This window comes from Chaetura pelagica, unplaced genomic scaffold (genome assembly GCF_000747805.2).
Source record: "Chaetura pelagica isolate M959 unplaced genomic scaffold, ChaPel_1.0 scaffold26, whole genome shotgun sequence".
NCBI lineage: Eukaryota > Metazoa > Chordata > Aves > Apodiformes > Apodidae > Chaetura > Chaetura pelagica.
The window spans coordinates 1,371,810-1,389,798 of record NW_009953793.1 but is presented as its reverse complement, the minus strand read 5'-3'; the positions used below and the strand labels follow the sequence as shown (position 1 = coordinate 1,389,798).

Genomic DNA, 17,989 nt, shown 5'->3' with positions numbered 1-17,989 from the left:
GCTGAACCGGTCATTTAGTGACAATTTAGGAAAAAGTTTCAAAGCTCTTATTTCTATCTAATTACAGCAACAGTAACCAGCAACCAGTACTGCTAAAATACAAGATGATGGCAATCTTTGAGACTTTCCTGAGTCTTGTCAGAGTGACAGGAACTAAGAGGCTGGTGTTCACCTCAAAACTGGTGTCACTTTGTATGTTCTTTCAACTTCTGAGATAGACAAATTTTGTTCTTTCTATAATCACATAATACAACCCAGAGAGTAAGAAAAACCCTCTGAATAAAGTTCATTACAATAACTCCCAATTTTTAATTATTTATTATTTTTTAAATACTACACAATCGGTAGTTCTATGATAATGTATTTTTGGTAACAGCAGTATTGCTAATGCCCCTTTAACAGTAGGAAGCTGGTCCTTTCTACCACTCTAATGTAACAAAACAAGTTTTTTATGTTACGTTTAAAACAATTGCTCAATTGCATTAAAAAACAGCTAGAAGCAAAGATGATTCACAACTTAATGTGAAATTCAATCTAATCATACTGGTATTCACCCAGCACCTATGTGGCAGAGGCACTGGACTGCAAAGCCAGGTAACAGATCTGCAACTAAGAAAAGGCAGGAGATGTATTACACTTACTGAAAGCTCAGCTATAGGAAGCACAGCAGGAAGAAAGAATTTGTCTTGAATACTGAGGAGAAAAATCTGTTCCATGTTGACATTACTTAATGTGCATAATAGTCCTGAAAATATACATTTTGAAGAGCACTCTTCCAGCACTAAACCAACACTTAAAAATTAGGCAAAATATACTAACTTGTTCATTTGCATGAGCCCTATAGAGTTCATGAATGTCAAAGTCTTCTAGATTAAGATTCAACTTCTCCTTGCACAGTTCACAAGTTGTTACTGCTTCCAAAGAAGAACCTAGTGGGAAGGGGCAGGGGAAAAGTCAGTGTCAAGTTGCAACAATCTGTAACCTAGGACACAATTATACAAGAATTACAAATGATAATTCTTGGCTGTATTTTGCAGAGCAAGGTTAGAAGAAAAGAAAGCCTCTAATATGAATGTAGTGACTACTGTCAGAAATTAAATGCTATAGAATGTTTATTCTCTATCCAGATATGTATATTTTGCCTCATGGTCCTGAAAACTATAGCTCTTGGAACTCAAATTCTGGCATAAAATCACTGCTTGGGCTGTTTGAATTTTACAGTGTACTATGAATACACATAAAAGCAGTATTAATTATAGAACCAAGAATCATATAATAAATATACTGGAATAGCTTGAAGTTATTGTAAAGAGTAGTATTTTGTCTTAAAGCTGCTTCATAAGTAACAAGATGAACAAAGAGAGCTTATGGTGGATGTCTTATGTAGTTAAACACTCCAAAATTACTTCATCCTAGAGGCTAAAGCATCTAATACATCCCTACTCTGATATGGATCCTCTGATACAGAGTAAAAAAAATTAACGAACGCTAGTGCCTTCCTTTGGCAGGAAATCTTACTACAGATAGCTTACTTATAAACTGGTCATGCAATTTATTACAAAAACATATGTACAGTGTGCATTTTCTGAAGTGCTTCCACTGACTTGAATAGGAGCTAAGTTTTTTTCCTGCTGTGTTTCTGGTGTGTTTTTGTTTTGGTTTTGTTACAACAGAAAAACACTTTTGGAATTATCAATTCCTATCACTCTGCTATAGTCAACCTGGGTATGGAAGTCTTGCAAAGTAGAACCTGCACGAGGAAGGGTGGGTAACAAATTCACCCAAAGTGGTAGAGCAGCTCTAAAGCTATACTTCTGCAACATTATATTTTGCCTAATACCTTAGTAAACAATGCCAAAAATGTACATCTCTGAATGACAAGTACAGTTGTTGGAACTACTCACATGACAAGCTGCACAGATAAACAATAGGCCTGGAGGCATAACACTGCTGTTTGTCCTCAGCTGCTCATTTTTCAAATACCTTAATATTAGTATGAGTAATTCTCCTGATAAGCCTCCCAGTGTAACTGGAAGTCTACCCTGGTCTCGAGTCTGCTTTACCTGAATTAATCTTGGACTGCAACCATTTTTTCATGCACTCCTGGTGAACATACTGCAGACTTCCAGTACATTTGCATGGCTCTATTAAAAGGTTGTCTGAACTCGCAGAGGACATCTGACAGATTCTGCATAAGTCACCTTCTTCATCTTCAGAGTCTTCTAAAAGCAAGCTGAACAGGAAGGATATCAACAAACACTGTCACACATTCCACGCAAGAGTTTTTATAATGACAATTCCATTCATCAAGCTGTTCACAAAACAAGGAGTACTAAAACATGTTGTTCTAAAGACAAAAGTGAGAACATAGGTGACACAGGACTGAGCTGCCACCTTCTCTGAAGGAAAGTTTCCTTTTGATATCCTAGTTACAGAAAGTCCTCTCATGCCAAGTCAGGTGCATTTTACTATCTGAAAATAACAAACTAATTTACCTCTCTTTAATTTTCTGCAGTCTTTCTGGATCTCTTGAAGGTGGTGTTCTAGACTTGCCACTTTCTTGTCCATCAGACTGATTCCAGCCAGAGGGAATAATATCTACAGTTATCATAAGATTGTCAGACATACTGCTTCCTAATGTTGGAGGCACTGCAAATCGAAAGAGAGAACCAGGCAGAATTCCAGAACTTCTCCTACTGTGGGCTGAATCTGGTGGGGAGGCAGTAGCTGTAGGAATACCAGGTACTGCAGGTGTTGGTGGTCTGCCCACAGAAGCCCGAGGAGGGCTATCTGATGCTTCAAGAGAGGTCTCCTCACCTGACTCTCTCCTTCTGAAGATATGTTGTGATCTAGCAGTTGTGTCCGAGGTAGAGATCCTTGCGGATTCATCTCTTCCTTCTCTTCTTCTTCTGGAAAAGAGAGGTGTACATCTGTTCCTCAAAGATGATGATAACCAGGATCCTGTGCTCCTACTTTCTGAGTCTGGTCTGTAACTTTCCCCATCAGATTCAGAGTTATGATTTTGTGAAACTCCTGATAAACCCCATCTTCTTCTAAGAAAACTAAATCCCTGAGAAGCTTCAGATATCTGAAGTCCTGGAACTTCCGGAGTTGCAGCTCCATTACTGCTGGACAGAGTAGAAGCTTGAACTCTTGGGACCACTGTTGACTCTTCAGAGCCTAATGATCTTGTATGCAATGAGTCTTGGCTAGACCTTCGAGAGAAAAATGTAGATGACATACTAGAGGCTAAACGAGACAGCAGCTGCCTAGTCGTGCGCCTCCCTTCGCTGTCAGCTGTTGGCTCATTCAGTGACCTCTGAGAAGATAAAACTCTTTCAGAACGACTAGAGGAAGGAGTTTCATCTCTAATGGCAGTAAAAGGAAATGCTGGTTGCATGCTCCTCTGAGGAGATTCTAATTCATTTCTCCTTTGCCTTAAAGGGTAGCTGGATCTTGAAGAGTTCACGTTAGAGTCTCTGTTGAATAAAGTTGGCTGATGATCAGAAGGCAACTGGCGGTTCATGGATGCACTCAGCCTCAAAGCGCTCAACGAATTCTCTTTCGGCCTTGCTCCCTCTGCATATGAAGAGGCAGGCCTGTCCTGAAGATCTGCAGAAAAGCAGAGGGAAGTACTATGACAAAATGTGCTCTGTGACATTTCAGATGGATAATGTGTACATGCAGAAGTTCACGATTTCATGACCCTTACTCAAAATTGTTTCAAATTTGGCAGAGACATAGATTGGCAGAGAAGTAGATTCCAGAGCAATATTAAGTTTAAATTTACTTAACAGGATACTACAACTAGACTGAAACCTAGACTGATTTCAGTCTGGTAAATCCATTTGGAATCCTAACACCCCCAAAATCTTTAGATTATCAAGGTATGGCCTCCTTTCTCATGTGCAAATATGACAATTCTGACCATCTGTCAGAAGCTATATAAGAACAGAATCTGAAGAAAGAATAGCAAACTATATGCAATACTATTAATAACTTACAGGTCCATTCTGCCTCTAGGCTGAGAGAGACAGGTTAATCAAAATTTCAGCATTCTAACAGACACCAGGGCACAAAACAAACATAAAGAGCTGCAGGTGCAAACACTACTTAAGGGTAGCATAAAATTATTGACTTCAGTTAACAGAAATTGTATAGTAACTAAATTCTATGTGTATGTTACTAAATGTTTTAAACCAAGAACTCAAAAATAAAAACAATACCCTAGAAAGACTGTAATTTCACTGTTCCAGCCCTAAAGGTTTATCTAGCTGTTGTTTTATCAAACAAATTCAACAACTAAGTTAGTTCACCTGTTCAGCTTTGCAGCTGCCTTAAGCTCAATCAGACTGAACCATTCTTGATTAGTAACCTCATCTGCTCTCCCAATTACCTTGATAACCTATAGTCAATCAGATAACCATCACAACATTGTTGTGTCTAACCCCTGCTTTTTAAGAGTATGTTTGATCACTCCATGCTTCCCAGTGGCCTGCAGGTTAAGCAAGACAGTTCTGCCCCTCTACTCTGTGCTGGTGAGAGCCCACCTGGAGCACTGCAACTAGTTCTGGAGTCAGTACAAGACAGACATGGACCTGTTAGAGCAGGTCCAGAGAAGGGCCATGAAAATCATCTAAGGACTGGAACAACCCTTCTATAAAGAAAGACAGAGAGTTGGGGTTGTATAGCCTGGAAAGAAGACTCCAGGGAGATCTGACTGTGGCCTTTCAGTACTTAAAGGGGGCCTGTAAGAAAGATGGGAACAGACTTTTTAACAGAGCCTGTAGCGATAGGACAAGGAGTAATAATTTTAAACTGAAAGAGGAAAGATTCAGACCAGATGTAAGGAAGACATTTTTCACAATGAGGGTAGTGAAACACCATAATAAGTCATTCAGAGAAGCGGTTGGACAGAGCTCTGAACAACCTGATTTAGCAGAAGGTGTTCCTGCTCACTGCAGGGGGGTCGGACTAGACAGCCTTCAAAGCTCCTTTCACACCCAAACCATTCTATGATTCTTAGAAGCGTATTTTCTCTACATACTGTGGAAGTACCTCAACTGAGAATGCTACTGTAGCTGAACTGTGGTTACCATTACATGAAGCACCTGAAGAGGCTAACATCAGCTAGTCTCCTTCCTCAAGTGGCTAGATTTGAGGCAGGAGGGAATGAGGAAGGAGCTGAAGCCTGCTCTCCTCATAAGAAGGGAAGCTTAGTATCTTTACTTAAAAAGGTAGGAGACAAACATGAAACATCTCATGTTTGCCATTTTGATGGATTTTTGTTGGTTTGTTTTGGGTCTGGTTGTTGTTTTTTTTAATGAGTTCTGCATGACAATCAGTATTTATTGTTGAAGCTGAGGTTTACACATTTGGCAGATTCTAAGTAAAGAAAAACCTGCACAGATGCCAAGCATCTGCCATATGGTTTTAACTACACAGTGGGGAACACAGTTGGGAGTTAGTTTTATAGCACTTAACAGTGCCACTACTCATAGAAATGTGGTGTGGACAATACACAGCAAGACTGTCCACCCATCCATTTCACCCATTAGGCTCCACCAGGGAAACTACAACTGTCCACTTATTACAGAAATGTAGAGTATGATGACATTAAAACAGACTCTTCTGGGAAGGCAATACTGCAGGATGAAATCTGGAGCTAGTTTTTATATTTCCTGTGTAGCTTCTATACTTGTAAAAATGTTGGGGTTTTTTTTAACTTCTACATTATAAAATGCCACTAATACATGTGCAGAAGGTGGCAGATCAACACTGATGACCTTCCCTCTGAGGTAGTTCTAAAAGGCTACAACACTGGACAGAAAGTGGAAATGACAGTGCAAGAGTCTGTACTAGTCCTAGCAGTCACCATGGAACAAAGTGCTCACCTCCTGTACACCATGTGCTTCTTGACTTTTATTTTCCGTGGTCTAGCAGTTTTTCCTAATCAACACTCAAGAACCCAAATGGAAAGAGACAGTACCATATGGGCATCATCATGAAAACCCTTTCCTGAATCAAATCAACATACTTCTTTTCCCATACCTAGATACAAAGAGATCTTAAGTTGAACAAAAATAAAATAGGCTGACTATTCACAGTAAGTGGCAAAACACCAATACAATTTTCTTATGACTGAATGTATTTACAAGCTACACCATGCATATATCCTTTGATGGTTTAGCCAATGCATGGGAAGTGGCCAACCAACTTTATTTAAAAGGATACCTTAAAATTAAAATAGATCTTTTGGCTTTGCATTTTGCAGAAAATATTAAAAGACCATGTCAAGAAACTAGGAGGCATGCAACCTATGGGTTTACAAGCTTTCAGCTGTACAACACATACATGTTGAAGATGAAAAGTCACTATTTCTGTAGCTGTGATCCACCAGGTTATTGACAGACAGATCTGTTCTTCTTTCCAACTCTCTTCGCTCTCTCACCAGCTCAGTTCCAAGGGAGCCAAGCACCACTGATGAAGATCTAGGAATCCTACTGTACCTCCAAGGGGAATCTAGGAAGAAAAATTTGTAAAATCCCCTCTATTTGCAATAATTTAAAAATCCATTAAGGCTGGTACTTATGCATACATTCTGGTTATACCATATCAAGGACTAGTTTAATGATACCAATAAGCTGATCCACTAACCCGCTGCCAAGTTAAAGCCAAGAATACACAGCACTCTGCTGATGCTGGCACCTATTTAATCTTGCAGTGAGTTAGTTCTGAGAGCTAACCTGCATAAAAACTAATGCTTTTGTGACAAGTCAGGCCCATTAACACTCAATACAGGACAGAAGGAGGAAGAGCAACAGCATCTTGCTTTCTAACGGTAGTTAGTTATTAAACAGGCTTCACAACAGGGCTAAATAGCAGCTTGAGACTTAGTAAATGTTGCCATTCTAATGCTGCTGCTTAAATGCTTCTGAAATTAATTTTCCAGAAAGACAGAAGAAACTTAAACGCAGCCTAGACATCTTTAAGAACAACTACTAATACCGTTCTCGCTCATAATGCACAGTAGAACACTTCAGTTAAAAAGGGATCTTGTTTTGTTTGCAAACAGCTCCATCAACTAAACAGGGAACTGTACATGCTTCAGCTATGAACAAAACTCATTTCAAAACAGTGTTCTTTAAAGGCTCTGAAAAATCCACCTTTTGTTTTACCACTAACTTATAAATCTGTATTTAAGCATGAACTGGTCAGCTGTGTGATGACCAACCCATCTAGAAATGGAAAGACAAACAGTCCTGCAACATAATGAGAAATGTTAATGGTGGTCATTTTATTAACAAAGAGTAAGAAAGCATCAGCAATACTGGGTTTTCAGCAAGAATTTGACTTTTATTTGGATGGCTGTGTGGTTCCATAAGAGTGTATAAAAAGAAAATGGACCTGTACTCACAAGGGTAATGTGAATGCATCTATCAATCTATTTCAAAACATTCTAGAAACTTTTTCTATATAAGTTTTTGACCATTATTTCCTGACTTCTAGACTTTCATTAGCGCATTGCTTAACTTACATCTATCCAGGTATCATATACTTATTTACTGCTTTAATGAAAATCTCAAGTTTTCCCTGTAAGTGTTCCCACTGCAGAATGCTTATTTTTGCCTGGCCCACTAGGAAGAAATTCTTCGCTGTGAGGGTGCTGAGACCTTGGCCCAGGTTGCCCAGGGAAGCTGTGGCTGCCCCATCCCTGGAAGTGTTCAAGGACAGGTTGGATGGGCTTGGAGCAACCTGGTCTAGTGGGAGGAGTCTCTGTCCATGCAGGGGGGTTTGGACTGGATGGTCTTTAAGATAAGATCCCTTCCAACGTAAACCATTCTAGGATTCTGTGACTCTATACAATGAGTTTCAGCCCTGCTAAATAAGAGCTCTTTCTTTCCCGACTCCTAACAGCAGGGCTCTAACCAGCCATGACACGTGCTTCTTGGAACACATAGCTAAGTAAGGAAAGATTTCCTTTCTGCTGTCCCTGGCACATGTAGATTTGCCAACACAATTTGACCCACAAAATAAATGCAGCTGTGGTCTTTCTTCCCTTGAAATCTTAACCAATTAAGACATATTTGAGCCATGAAGTTTAGCTTTACTGCAATTAGATTAGGTACAGGTAATAATTTTGAAATTACATGAGTACAGCTGGATTTTCCCAAAAACTTCTTAACAGCATTCTTAGTACTCTGCATACTGCTATCAGTGTGAACATACTCTTCTGTCAGCCATAGGTTTCAATATTTAAGAATAATAAAAGTATACCATTTCAAAGCAAGTATTTAAAAACTTGATATTACTGATCAGACAATATTCAGGGAACTCAGATCTAGTAAGCAGCATCTCACCTGAAAAAGGAGTCAAGCCATTACTTCTCACAGAAGAGGTAGACGTGCAAGATAGCTTAGGTCTCTTGGAATCACTATCTCGCTGCTGGCTGTGCAGTCTGGAGTATGCTCCCTGAGTTCTCTCAGACTCACCGTAACACCCAGATGTAAAATGAGAGGAAGATGATGCAGACTGAAATAACAACAAAAAAACATTACAGACACAGTATTTCAGATGTACATACATTGAACATAAGTGTACATCAGGTAAGAGTCACAAAAATAGTAAAGAATCAATTTTGGATGCAAAAGCTTTTTATTTAAAAATAATGTAGGATTTATCCTGATGGAAGAAGCTGAGTATCAACAGTATTAATTTTGCCATCCGTAGGAAGAGAACATGTATGAGATTCTAACCACCCTCTCCTTTTTTCTTTTTAAATTGATACTTGCAGAGCCACTCTCATTTCAAATTTATTTCTTAGCTATTAGTAGAACTAATCAGCATTATTTTCATCCTCTGAATAATTTCTTAAAACTGCTATCGTCTGCTTTCCCTCCATCTTAATAAGAGCTACTTATATGGAAACTTTACTGTGAACTCTTGCTGCCAGCTGTTCAGATTGGAAAAGCTAAGGTAAATCCCCAACCTGTTTTGTTTGGTTAGGGTTTTTTTTAAGTATTAGACATTAACAATTCTCACCAATCTGCTTCTGCTTCCCAAAAATCTTCCAGAATGTGGATGATCAAGTGTCCCTGAGTAGCGAGTAGGAGAAGACGTTGTAAGCTTCCAAGGAGTTTCACGGGTGTCTCTTTCTCCAATTCCCCAGTCTCTACTGGAACTGTTCAATACACTGGATTCCTGGAAAACGATATGCTTATCATATGCATTCTGTAATTCAAAATTAACTCAGTATCTGATCTGAATATTGAAATCAGAGAGAAGTGCAGTACTAACAGACCTGGAAACTTTTTACAAGAAATCTCAAGAAGAAATGAAACAGACTTAAGAGAGAATCACTGGGAAAAGATTTTTTTCAAATATTTTCTAGCAATTATCATCTCCTTTATCTATCCTTTCATTTGACTGTGGACAATGAAAAGTTGAAGTGTAAGGCTTTTAAGGCATTACCTCAACTTAGATACTAGTACTTAGAATCAAGGATTTGCTTTTGGGTGTTAAGTTAAAACACCCACCTATGTAGAAAGAGTCTCCATGACAGTACAAGTGCCACAGCAAAACTGGGGTGTTGGTCACTAAAGCATACCATCTGTCTTGTCCTGGTCATCAGTTTTAACAAAGGAAACAATGGGTGCAAAGGGGGAGGAGAAGAAAAATAATGTCTTACAGCTATTAACAGATAATTATTTTTACAGGAGGAGCACAACCTGTTCTAGTAGAATAGATGGACAACTAACAAACGATGTCATCAGGTTATTATTCCTTAAAAAAAACAACAACAAAGCACACAACAAAAACACACAATGAAGCAAATTACACAGTATCTTCTCAAGTCTTAAACACTTCCCTTCTAGCACTGCTTAAGTTTTTTATTTCTCTGCAGTCTATTCTAATAAGCCATATTTGTGCTATTGGTAGGAAAGGCTTGCAAATTATTCATTATTAATTCAAATTACATTTTGTTCAAGTAGTAAAAATACGTTTCCATTTTTCACTATAAAATTGAAACCTGTGTCTCTAATTTTCTTATGCAACAGTAATCTTGAAGACCACCATAAAACGGCAAACACTGGGTACAAAAATCACTTTGGGCTTAAGAATAAGATAACTAGTGTCAGTACCGGATTTCAGCACAGACACTGAATGCAGTTTGATACGTATAACAAAACAGTCCTGTGAATAACCAGTTTGTTCCACTACCTCAGAACAAAGCGCTCAAATTATTTGAAGTCTGATGTCTGCAGGGCAATGACTGTACCTGTTTTGTGTTTTCCCTTCCAAGGAGCTTGATCTTTACCTCGGCTACACAGGCAAGCTTCTAATAATGAAACTGGGAATTGTGTAACCTACAAATCTGTCCAACTTTAACAGCACCTGAGGGAATGAGGTTCTACATTACTAGTTTCACTGAATTTCAATCAACAGATGATAATTAAGGAAAGACATTGCAATCTGCTCCAAAGAGTAGTCATTGAAATGAATAAAAATAATAGAAATAACAGAACTCTGACCATTTTATTACAGTGTTTTTAAATTACAATTTTCCCACCGTCTTTCTATGAACTGTTAATACAACTGCAGTAATTTCTATCACTATTTCTTAAAAGTTGTACTATCACACAACTACAGAATCACCAAGGCTGGAAAAGACCTTTAAGATCATCATTATACCTGTAACACTCAATTATATCCGAAACAAAAAACCAATCAAACAAAAAAATCTCAGTTTGCTTTGTTCCTTCAGTTCAGCTTAAGATTTGTTAGCATCCTTTGTCAGAACTTAATAATCAAAGCATTAGACCAGGTATTCTGCTTTTAGTGTCTATTTTCAGTAGCAGAAAAATGTGACTGGAAAAATATTTAAAACCATTTTTATACATTATACTTGACCCTATGACTCTATTAAAAAAAACCAAACTGTCAGTTTATCACAAAATGTTCAATAATGTCGTATCATAAAGCATAGGAATGTTTTTCTCATACCATTACACTCATTTGTTTTTTGTATTGTAAGTCACCTATAAACAACACTGTCACATACGTGACATTAGTTTATAATTACTCTGCTTGTTATGCCTCCTCAGATGAGCAGAGAGTCCTACTCAGACTGATTTCAAAAGCGTATGACACCAGAATTCCTACATATATAAAAAAAAAAAAAGGAAAGTGGAAGAAACCTATCCAACAGAAACCTTTCTTTTTCATTAAGCCCTAGACAAAACCAAATACTCAAAAGTTTGCCTGCTCTGTCTCCAGGAGTTTTTGAGTTAAGCTATCATCAAGTATGGTCTCTAATTGTAAAAAATACTTTATATTCAAAGGCTCCTGAATGGATTAACAAAGCAAAAATGCCTGCCCATTCTATTCCTATCTAACTGGACTTAATCTTATTCAGGCTATTTGTTTCCTCTTGCCGCAGCCACTTGCAATCTTCACCTGCATGCAATAATGGAATTTGTTCCTAAGAGCTCAGAAAGTACCAAAGGTTAGTCGAGCGAGGGAGCTTCTCTATCCTGTTATCACTAAACTCTAGTCTTGTGTAAGAAGATCTCAGACTACTTTCTATAAATTGGCGTGGGAAGAAGGTATACAACATTAATCTCCCATTCCCTTCTCTCTTAACTGTAAAGTGTTATACAAATCCTTCCTCAGATTAGAAGCACTTTGCTCAATGGGAAATAGTGAAAAGACAATATACAGTGCAGTGAACAAATTGGAGTTCACATAATAAATGAAATAAAGTGGATAACCGTCTTGTGCTACTTCGTAACAGCAGTAACACATCTAACTTTACAGCACCAGTTAAGCCCAAGATCAACAGCTTACAGTGATATGCAGACTGTCCACAGATCCCTACAGAAGAGTAAGACTACCTGATTTAGTTATGCTGAGAAGCCAGCCAGTGAAAAATGTATAAGAATTCAAAAAGCAAAAACGACTGAAGATTACCCTTAGACCATCCCTATAGCCTATATATGTGTAATTGTGCTAAAAATAATTCATGCTCTATTACTTGTAAAACTTTTTCTGGAAAAGGCATTATATAAGACAATGTCCCAGATAGCTACTCAGCAGGGACCAAACTCATAACCATTTTGTCAAAAAATATGAACAGTCAATCATGCAGTTAAGTTTCCGTATTTTCAAAGACCAAAACAGGCCTACATTTCTGGGCCCAAAACTGAGGTGCTCCTGCTAACAGGAGCAGGAACAAAATGACAGTTGAACCTAACAGCCACCAGTTGTTTCAAAAAGCCCAAAATAATTCTTGAAGTAGTTTAATCTCTACTTCCCATAATACGCTTTCAAAGAGAAAGTATCTGCAGAGAGTAACTTCTTACTCTTGAGCATGGCTCCTCTCCCCCACAAAAGCGCTGCCAACTCTTCAAACGGCAGCACATTCCTGTATTTTTTTGTCCCATCCACACACAAAGTGTAACGCCCTGTACACATAAAAATGCAAACAAAATCTTCCTTTTCCCTCAACTGAAAGCCCCATTTAGCCAGGTTTAAGACTTCAGTGACTTATGCCAGAACAGTTCCATAGTATCAGTGTGTCCTTTGTTCATTGAGCAGCTGATTTTTTAAGATGCAGCTTAAATCAAAAAAGCAGGCAAAGACGACAGACCTAGAACTAGCAGTTCATACTGCAAAAAAAACGTCACTGGCCAGTGAAACATCTTTGCATTCTAGAATCTTGTTTTTTGTTCACAAATGCAATGCCCTGGGTAGAACTTTTCCTTATATTTCCTTTTTTATGTGTGTGTCTGGGTCTTAGGGTTCTTGTTGAAAAATACACATTACATTCACTAATACTTTATAGAAAGAGACAAAACAACATTACCTGGTATCCAGATTCTAATGTCCGTGTAGATTCTCTGACACCATATGCACCAGCCAAACTGTTTCCAGTCAATGTTCTAGATCCTAGTGAAGCACTGGAGGCCTGGACAGATATCCTTCGAGGAATTCTTGAGGGTTTTGACTCCATTCTTCGTATCCTATATAAGGATGCACTGATTATTTTTTCTTTCAGAAGCAGGGACCTACGTGCAAAAAACACACAAGTCATTCTGGATGTATCATAACATGACTCACATATAAAAATATTCATGCAGTGCATGATGACTGTGCATCAGTAAGACGAGGAAATTAGTTCATACCCTAGTTTTTATAACCTCTTCTTTACCTCCCTCCTATTCCACTTTAAAAAACTAGAAATGTAGCCCCTTCTGTTATACTACTAGGGGGACTCCCTTAAGAACTCTGCAGCACCAGTATTAAGACAAAATGAGCCAGGAATCATGGAAAGAGCCCTCAGGTTTCAAAAATACTTATGTATTTTTTTTGTTAAGGAACTGCATCTCAACACTTGCAGAAACTACACTCGTGACACATTCTTCCAAGTGAAAACTATGAAGTTTCACCCTCCTGTGGAAAAAAGTACATTTGCAGTCCAGCTGCCCTGAAGAAATATCTAACTTTCCTTAAGACAACTCCATGAAAATTAATGTATACAAAAGAGCGTATGTTGTCTCACAGGTATATATAAAATTTACCTTTGAGTTGCTGAGTGGGGTTTTTTTCGCTCTTTTGGTATTTCTAGACATTTCAAAATAGATGCTGGTGCCTTTTCTGCATCAGAAGTGATCCTGTAGTCAGTCATTCCTGTCCTTGACTTAATGTTCCTCAAATAATAGTAGCTCACTGGTTTGCTAATATTCACAGATTCTTGTCCTCAGGATGTCACAGACAGAATCAGACCACAAAACGTAGTTCTTAAATTTAAAAATTTAAGAGAACTCAGTATCCTGAGTGGTGTAGTGCAAGAAGAGCAGCATAACTAACTCCAAAGCAGATGGCTGAGAACTCCACTGATACAAGGTAATTTGCAGAAGTTGTACAATGTTTTATTTAACCACTTTTAATTCTGGTCTAACATTCTGAAAACAGGAATAAACTTTATAAAAAAAAAAAAAAAAATCAATCAGTAAAGCACATTTTTTTCCACAAATCAGTCATGGTCATCAATCTGAAAAGCTGCTGCATCAATCCTGATGTACCTCACATCTGTCTGCAGTTTCAAATTCAGTTTTCAAATTCAGGACTTTCAATCTTAGCTGGAAGTCATGCTGCATTACATCTTCTACCTAGTAAAAGCTAGTTTGTATGGAATTCCATGGACAAAACAGTTAAGGACAGCTAAGTTAATTTCCTTAACAGAAGTTTTAAACCACTGTTCTGGTGCATTTTCAGCTGCTATCTTTACAACACAGGTCACAACATAAAGTAGTCTAAATGTTGAATCTTGCAAGTAGGACTTTTTTTTAATTTGGAAAAAAATGATAAAGCTTACCAAGTTTAAGTGAATGTTTACATTCATGTACAAAAGAGCTACTGAGTTGTATTACAGAGAAGCACACCAGCTTCTAGACCATGTTTCAGACATTAGCAACCCATTTGCTTTAGTCAAAGACATCACCAGTTAAACAAGATCAGTTCAGGACTTTGAAATCTTCTCTTTCCTAACTTTGGATTAGGAGCCTGAAATCATCAATTTGCTAAACTTTGCAGATCACATTTAAACCCCTAAGTAAATTCTGAGCAACTGTACACAATTCTCAAACTTGTAAATTTATATTGATAAGAATGCTCTACGCAGCGCTCCAAAGTACAGAACACTGTCAGTCTTGGAAGTCTACATGAAATTCAGTAAGGACAAATATAATAATCTAAGCTACACCACTTCAGTGGATCATTTGTGCACCAAATCTAACAAACATATTGATTCATATTTGTAACATTAGATAAGACACTGTAGTGATGGCTAATTTAAGCTGCAGAGTAATCTGCCACAAAGTGTACTGCAAGCTTGTCTGAAGCTGCAATGAGTGTGAAAAAGTAACTTTTCAAATTGCAAACTGTGAAGCTAAATTAATGTCACAGTAACATAGACTAGGGTGTATGCTGGACAGGACAGCTGTAGGTCTTGACGAGATCTGACATCCAAAGCACTGTTTATCTATGTTTTACCCTGATACAAAAACATTAGGGACAGACACACAGAATAATGGATCCAATTCTGTACTATTAAGTACTTGAAAAAGAGGACCAGCATTCCTACTTTTGTTAAGGATCATCCTGCTTCTGGATAAGGTGTGGAACCAGATTAATTGACATAGATAAAAGTCAAACAGGCATATGTAGAATACACAATGTCTAAATGAACCAGGTGAAGAGACAGAAGTGTAAGAAGACTAAATTTGAGATAATCTAATACTAATAAAACTGCTTATGCACCATCCACAGAACAGACAAAATTAGAGGATTCAGATAGGAAAGGACACGGTGGAAGACTGTGGACACCAGAGCCAGCTACCTCTATATGCAGAAATGGAGTCTAAGATTAGCAATAGCTTCTACAAACATACATAAAAAGGCACAAGACTAATTTTATCCACCAGTGGTAACCCCCCAGAGGACAAGGTTATCAATCAGCCTTATGTTGTAAATTAGCACAGATTGTGAGTTTCACCTAAGTATGTCAGGATGATACCATGGATAATTTTCTAAGAGATCTTGCAGAAGCTATATACAAAAAACGTCTTAAAAGAAGATAACATTAGAACATGCAAAATTGAATGTCAGTTTATCCAGACACATTATGACAAATTTTTTAAATACAACTGTTCTTTTTTTCTTCACTCCTGGCTTCAGCCAGCAAATCTGATGAATTAGAGTTGTGTAAGAGCAGGCATTTGACAAGACAAATCCTGCCTTGTTTGATGCAGAGGTGGTTCTGCTCGTCTAAGGCCGATACACAAGGTTAGACTCCAGGTAACTGGATTTCATCTTTGCCTTTCAACAAAGACTCAGCGACACGAAGCATGTCATTCGGATTAATCCTTTTTTAAAAACCACTACACAAGTGCTCTTTAATTGCTGGGCATCCATCACAAAATTTACTTGGAATCCAAGTAGCAGAAATCATGGGAGAGTATATCTGCCAACTGAAGTCAATGGAGCCATGACTTGAATATATTGGACAGAATCAGCTTTTAGGCATCTCAACACTAGTAGGAAGTCTTCTGGGGTTTTGCATTCTTTGAAAAGCATTTAAGCACCGTACCTGGGAAGCCTGAAAGCTGGCTTGAATACACACAATACACACACCAGGCTTGTGCTGACCATAACACCACAATGCGGTGGTCAGGGTGAACATGCTAAACTGTCACAGAATACAGGTCAGAGTGATACAATACCTATCTGTAAGGGGGATATAGTGTTTTTATAGGTTATTTCCAAATGAGAACGGTTCTTTTTCACAAACAGTATCAGCATACTAAGGGTTTTTTTGAATGAGCACAAAGACACTCAAATTAAAACCTTAAGCATTTTGTTTACCCACATAGGAATTTCAACTAATCCCAAGTGGTAATTAAACAGACTGTATGAAATCTGTAATAACCAAGTAGTCACCTCAATTTTCACAGAAGGTAGGGAGGCCAAAAAACACTTACATGACTACTCAGAGGATTTTTTTTTTAATTTAAAAAAAATCTAAGTTGTGTTGCAGTCTGCAGTGATGTAAAAGCCTGTGTCGCTACAAAGGAAAAGAGCACCCGCTGTGTCCTCAACACACTATTTCTGGCAAAACACACTTCTGACTTCTCCATCATTTTGACACTACTCACGCTGGTATCAAACAGCAGATAAATGAGAAAGGAACAGCAGAGTGAGAGGCACTTTTTTTGTTAAAGAAGCACATTTCATCAGCTCATGCCATGTTACGCAACTTAGAAATCAAAACCTCATAGAAAAATCTGGAAACAACTTTTGTGTCTCCTGGAATAAGGGACACGTGATGCCTCTCAAGACTCAATAAGAAACCAACTTCTGAAACCAAATTTTTATTTTAAAGTTGTACCTGGGAAACAGATAACCAACTTGAAAAAGGAGAGGCTGAACAGCCTATTTTGAGTACAACGCTCAAATGTCCTGCCCTTCTTGATCTGTCATCCCTCCAACTACGTTATAAAACATTGACTACAACTAACATAGCCACAGTAGAGATAACAAGAGATAAAAGATCCAAGAGGTCTTTGCAGGCAAGCAGTATAACCTCAAAAGGTTAAAGTAACATAAACAGCAAATACTTAAAATAGAAACCTCTCGCTCCTCCTCTCTTCTACCTTGACTCCCTCTTCAATGAGAAACAAGGGGCAATTTGAGTCATGTCTACCAATAAGAGAAGCCTTTGCTTGCTTTTATGCTTTCTACTAACAGCTTAAAAGGTTCCTGTACCCCCAGTCTGAGAAAAGCAGACACTTCACTCCCAGATCCTAAACTGAAGTTTCCTTCATCGGAACCATGTGATGACTTCTGCCTTGAGCTTTTACATCTACAGGTCTGGGTTTTTTTGTATGGTTTGATATACAACTGTTTGTAAGACTTTCTCCTGAGCAACCTGAGATCATGTGTCTTCACCAGTGTATACTCACAATCATGTTTTTACGACAAACAAGAAGCAGAGTCTACACAATTCTCTGTTCGGGTTATCTTCTCAACCTTCAATCAAGGAAGACTGACTAAAAAACTCAGCAGCCTCTGAGGAGTCCTATGATCAAGAAAAATATTTACAAATGCCGATCGTCCGCCTACCCTGCAGCAGCTGGTGTCATGACGCTGGGCCGTTCCCCCAGACTGAAGCCAGTGTGCTGAAGACAGCGGGTACTCCGCAGAGCCGCTCAAGAGGACACCACTCCCTCCTCCCCAGGCCTGAGGGGAGAGGCCCGGCCGGGAAGGCTCAGGCCCCGGCCGGGAAGGCTCAGGCCCCGGCCGGGAGCTCCCGGCCCACCCGCGCCGCGCCGGCGCTCCCGGCCCACGCCAAAGCGGGGGTCGCGCCAGGCTGAAGGGCAGCGCCGACCGCTCCGCCCCGACCCGCCGGGCCGAGGGCCCCCCGAGACCG

At 38.8% G+C, this 17,989-nt stretch overlaps 1 protein-coding gene across 2 annotated transcripts in view; it reads right to left on the bottom strand.

Annotated features, from left to right (window-relative positions):
* The window catches only part of MARCH7 (membrane-associated ring finger (C3HC4) 7, E3 ubiquitin protein ligase), an 18,418-nt gene extending 5,325 nt beyond the window's left edge, over positions 1–13,093 (bottom strand). The window contains exons 1-7 of one of the 2 annotated variants that reach the window (XM_010001070.1): positions 12,866–13,093; positions 9,043–9,201; positions 8,361–8,532; positions 6,355–6,522; positions 2,496–3,612; positions 2,064–2,233; positions 820–929 (exon numbers count right to left, since the gene is read on the bottom strand). In XM_010001070.1, coding sequence (XP_009999372.1) covers positions 820–929; positions 2,064–2,233; positions 2,496–3,612; positions 6,355–6,522; positions 8,361–8,532; positions 9,043–9,201; positions 12,866–13,093 — 2,124 coding nt within the window. The remainder of the gene's footprint in view (positions 1–819; positions 930–2,063; positions 2,234–2,495; positions 3,613–6,354; positions 6,523–8,360; positions 8,533–9,042; positions 9,202–12,865) is intronic. The other variant, XM_010001071.1, reaches the window with a different exon arrangement.
* Positions 13,094–17,989: the final 4,896 nt, after the last annotated feature.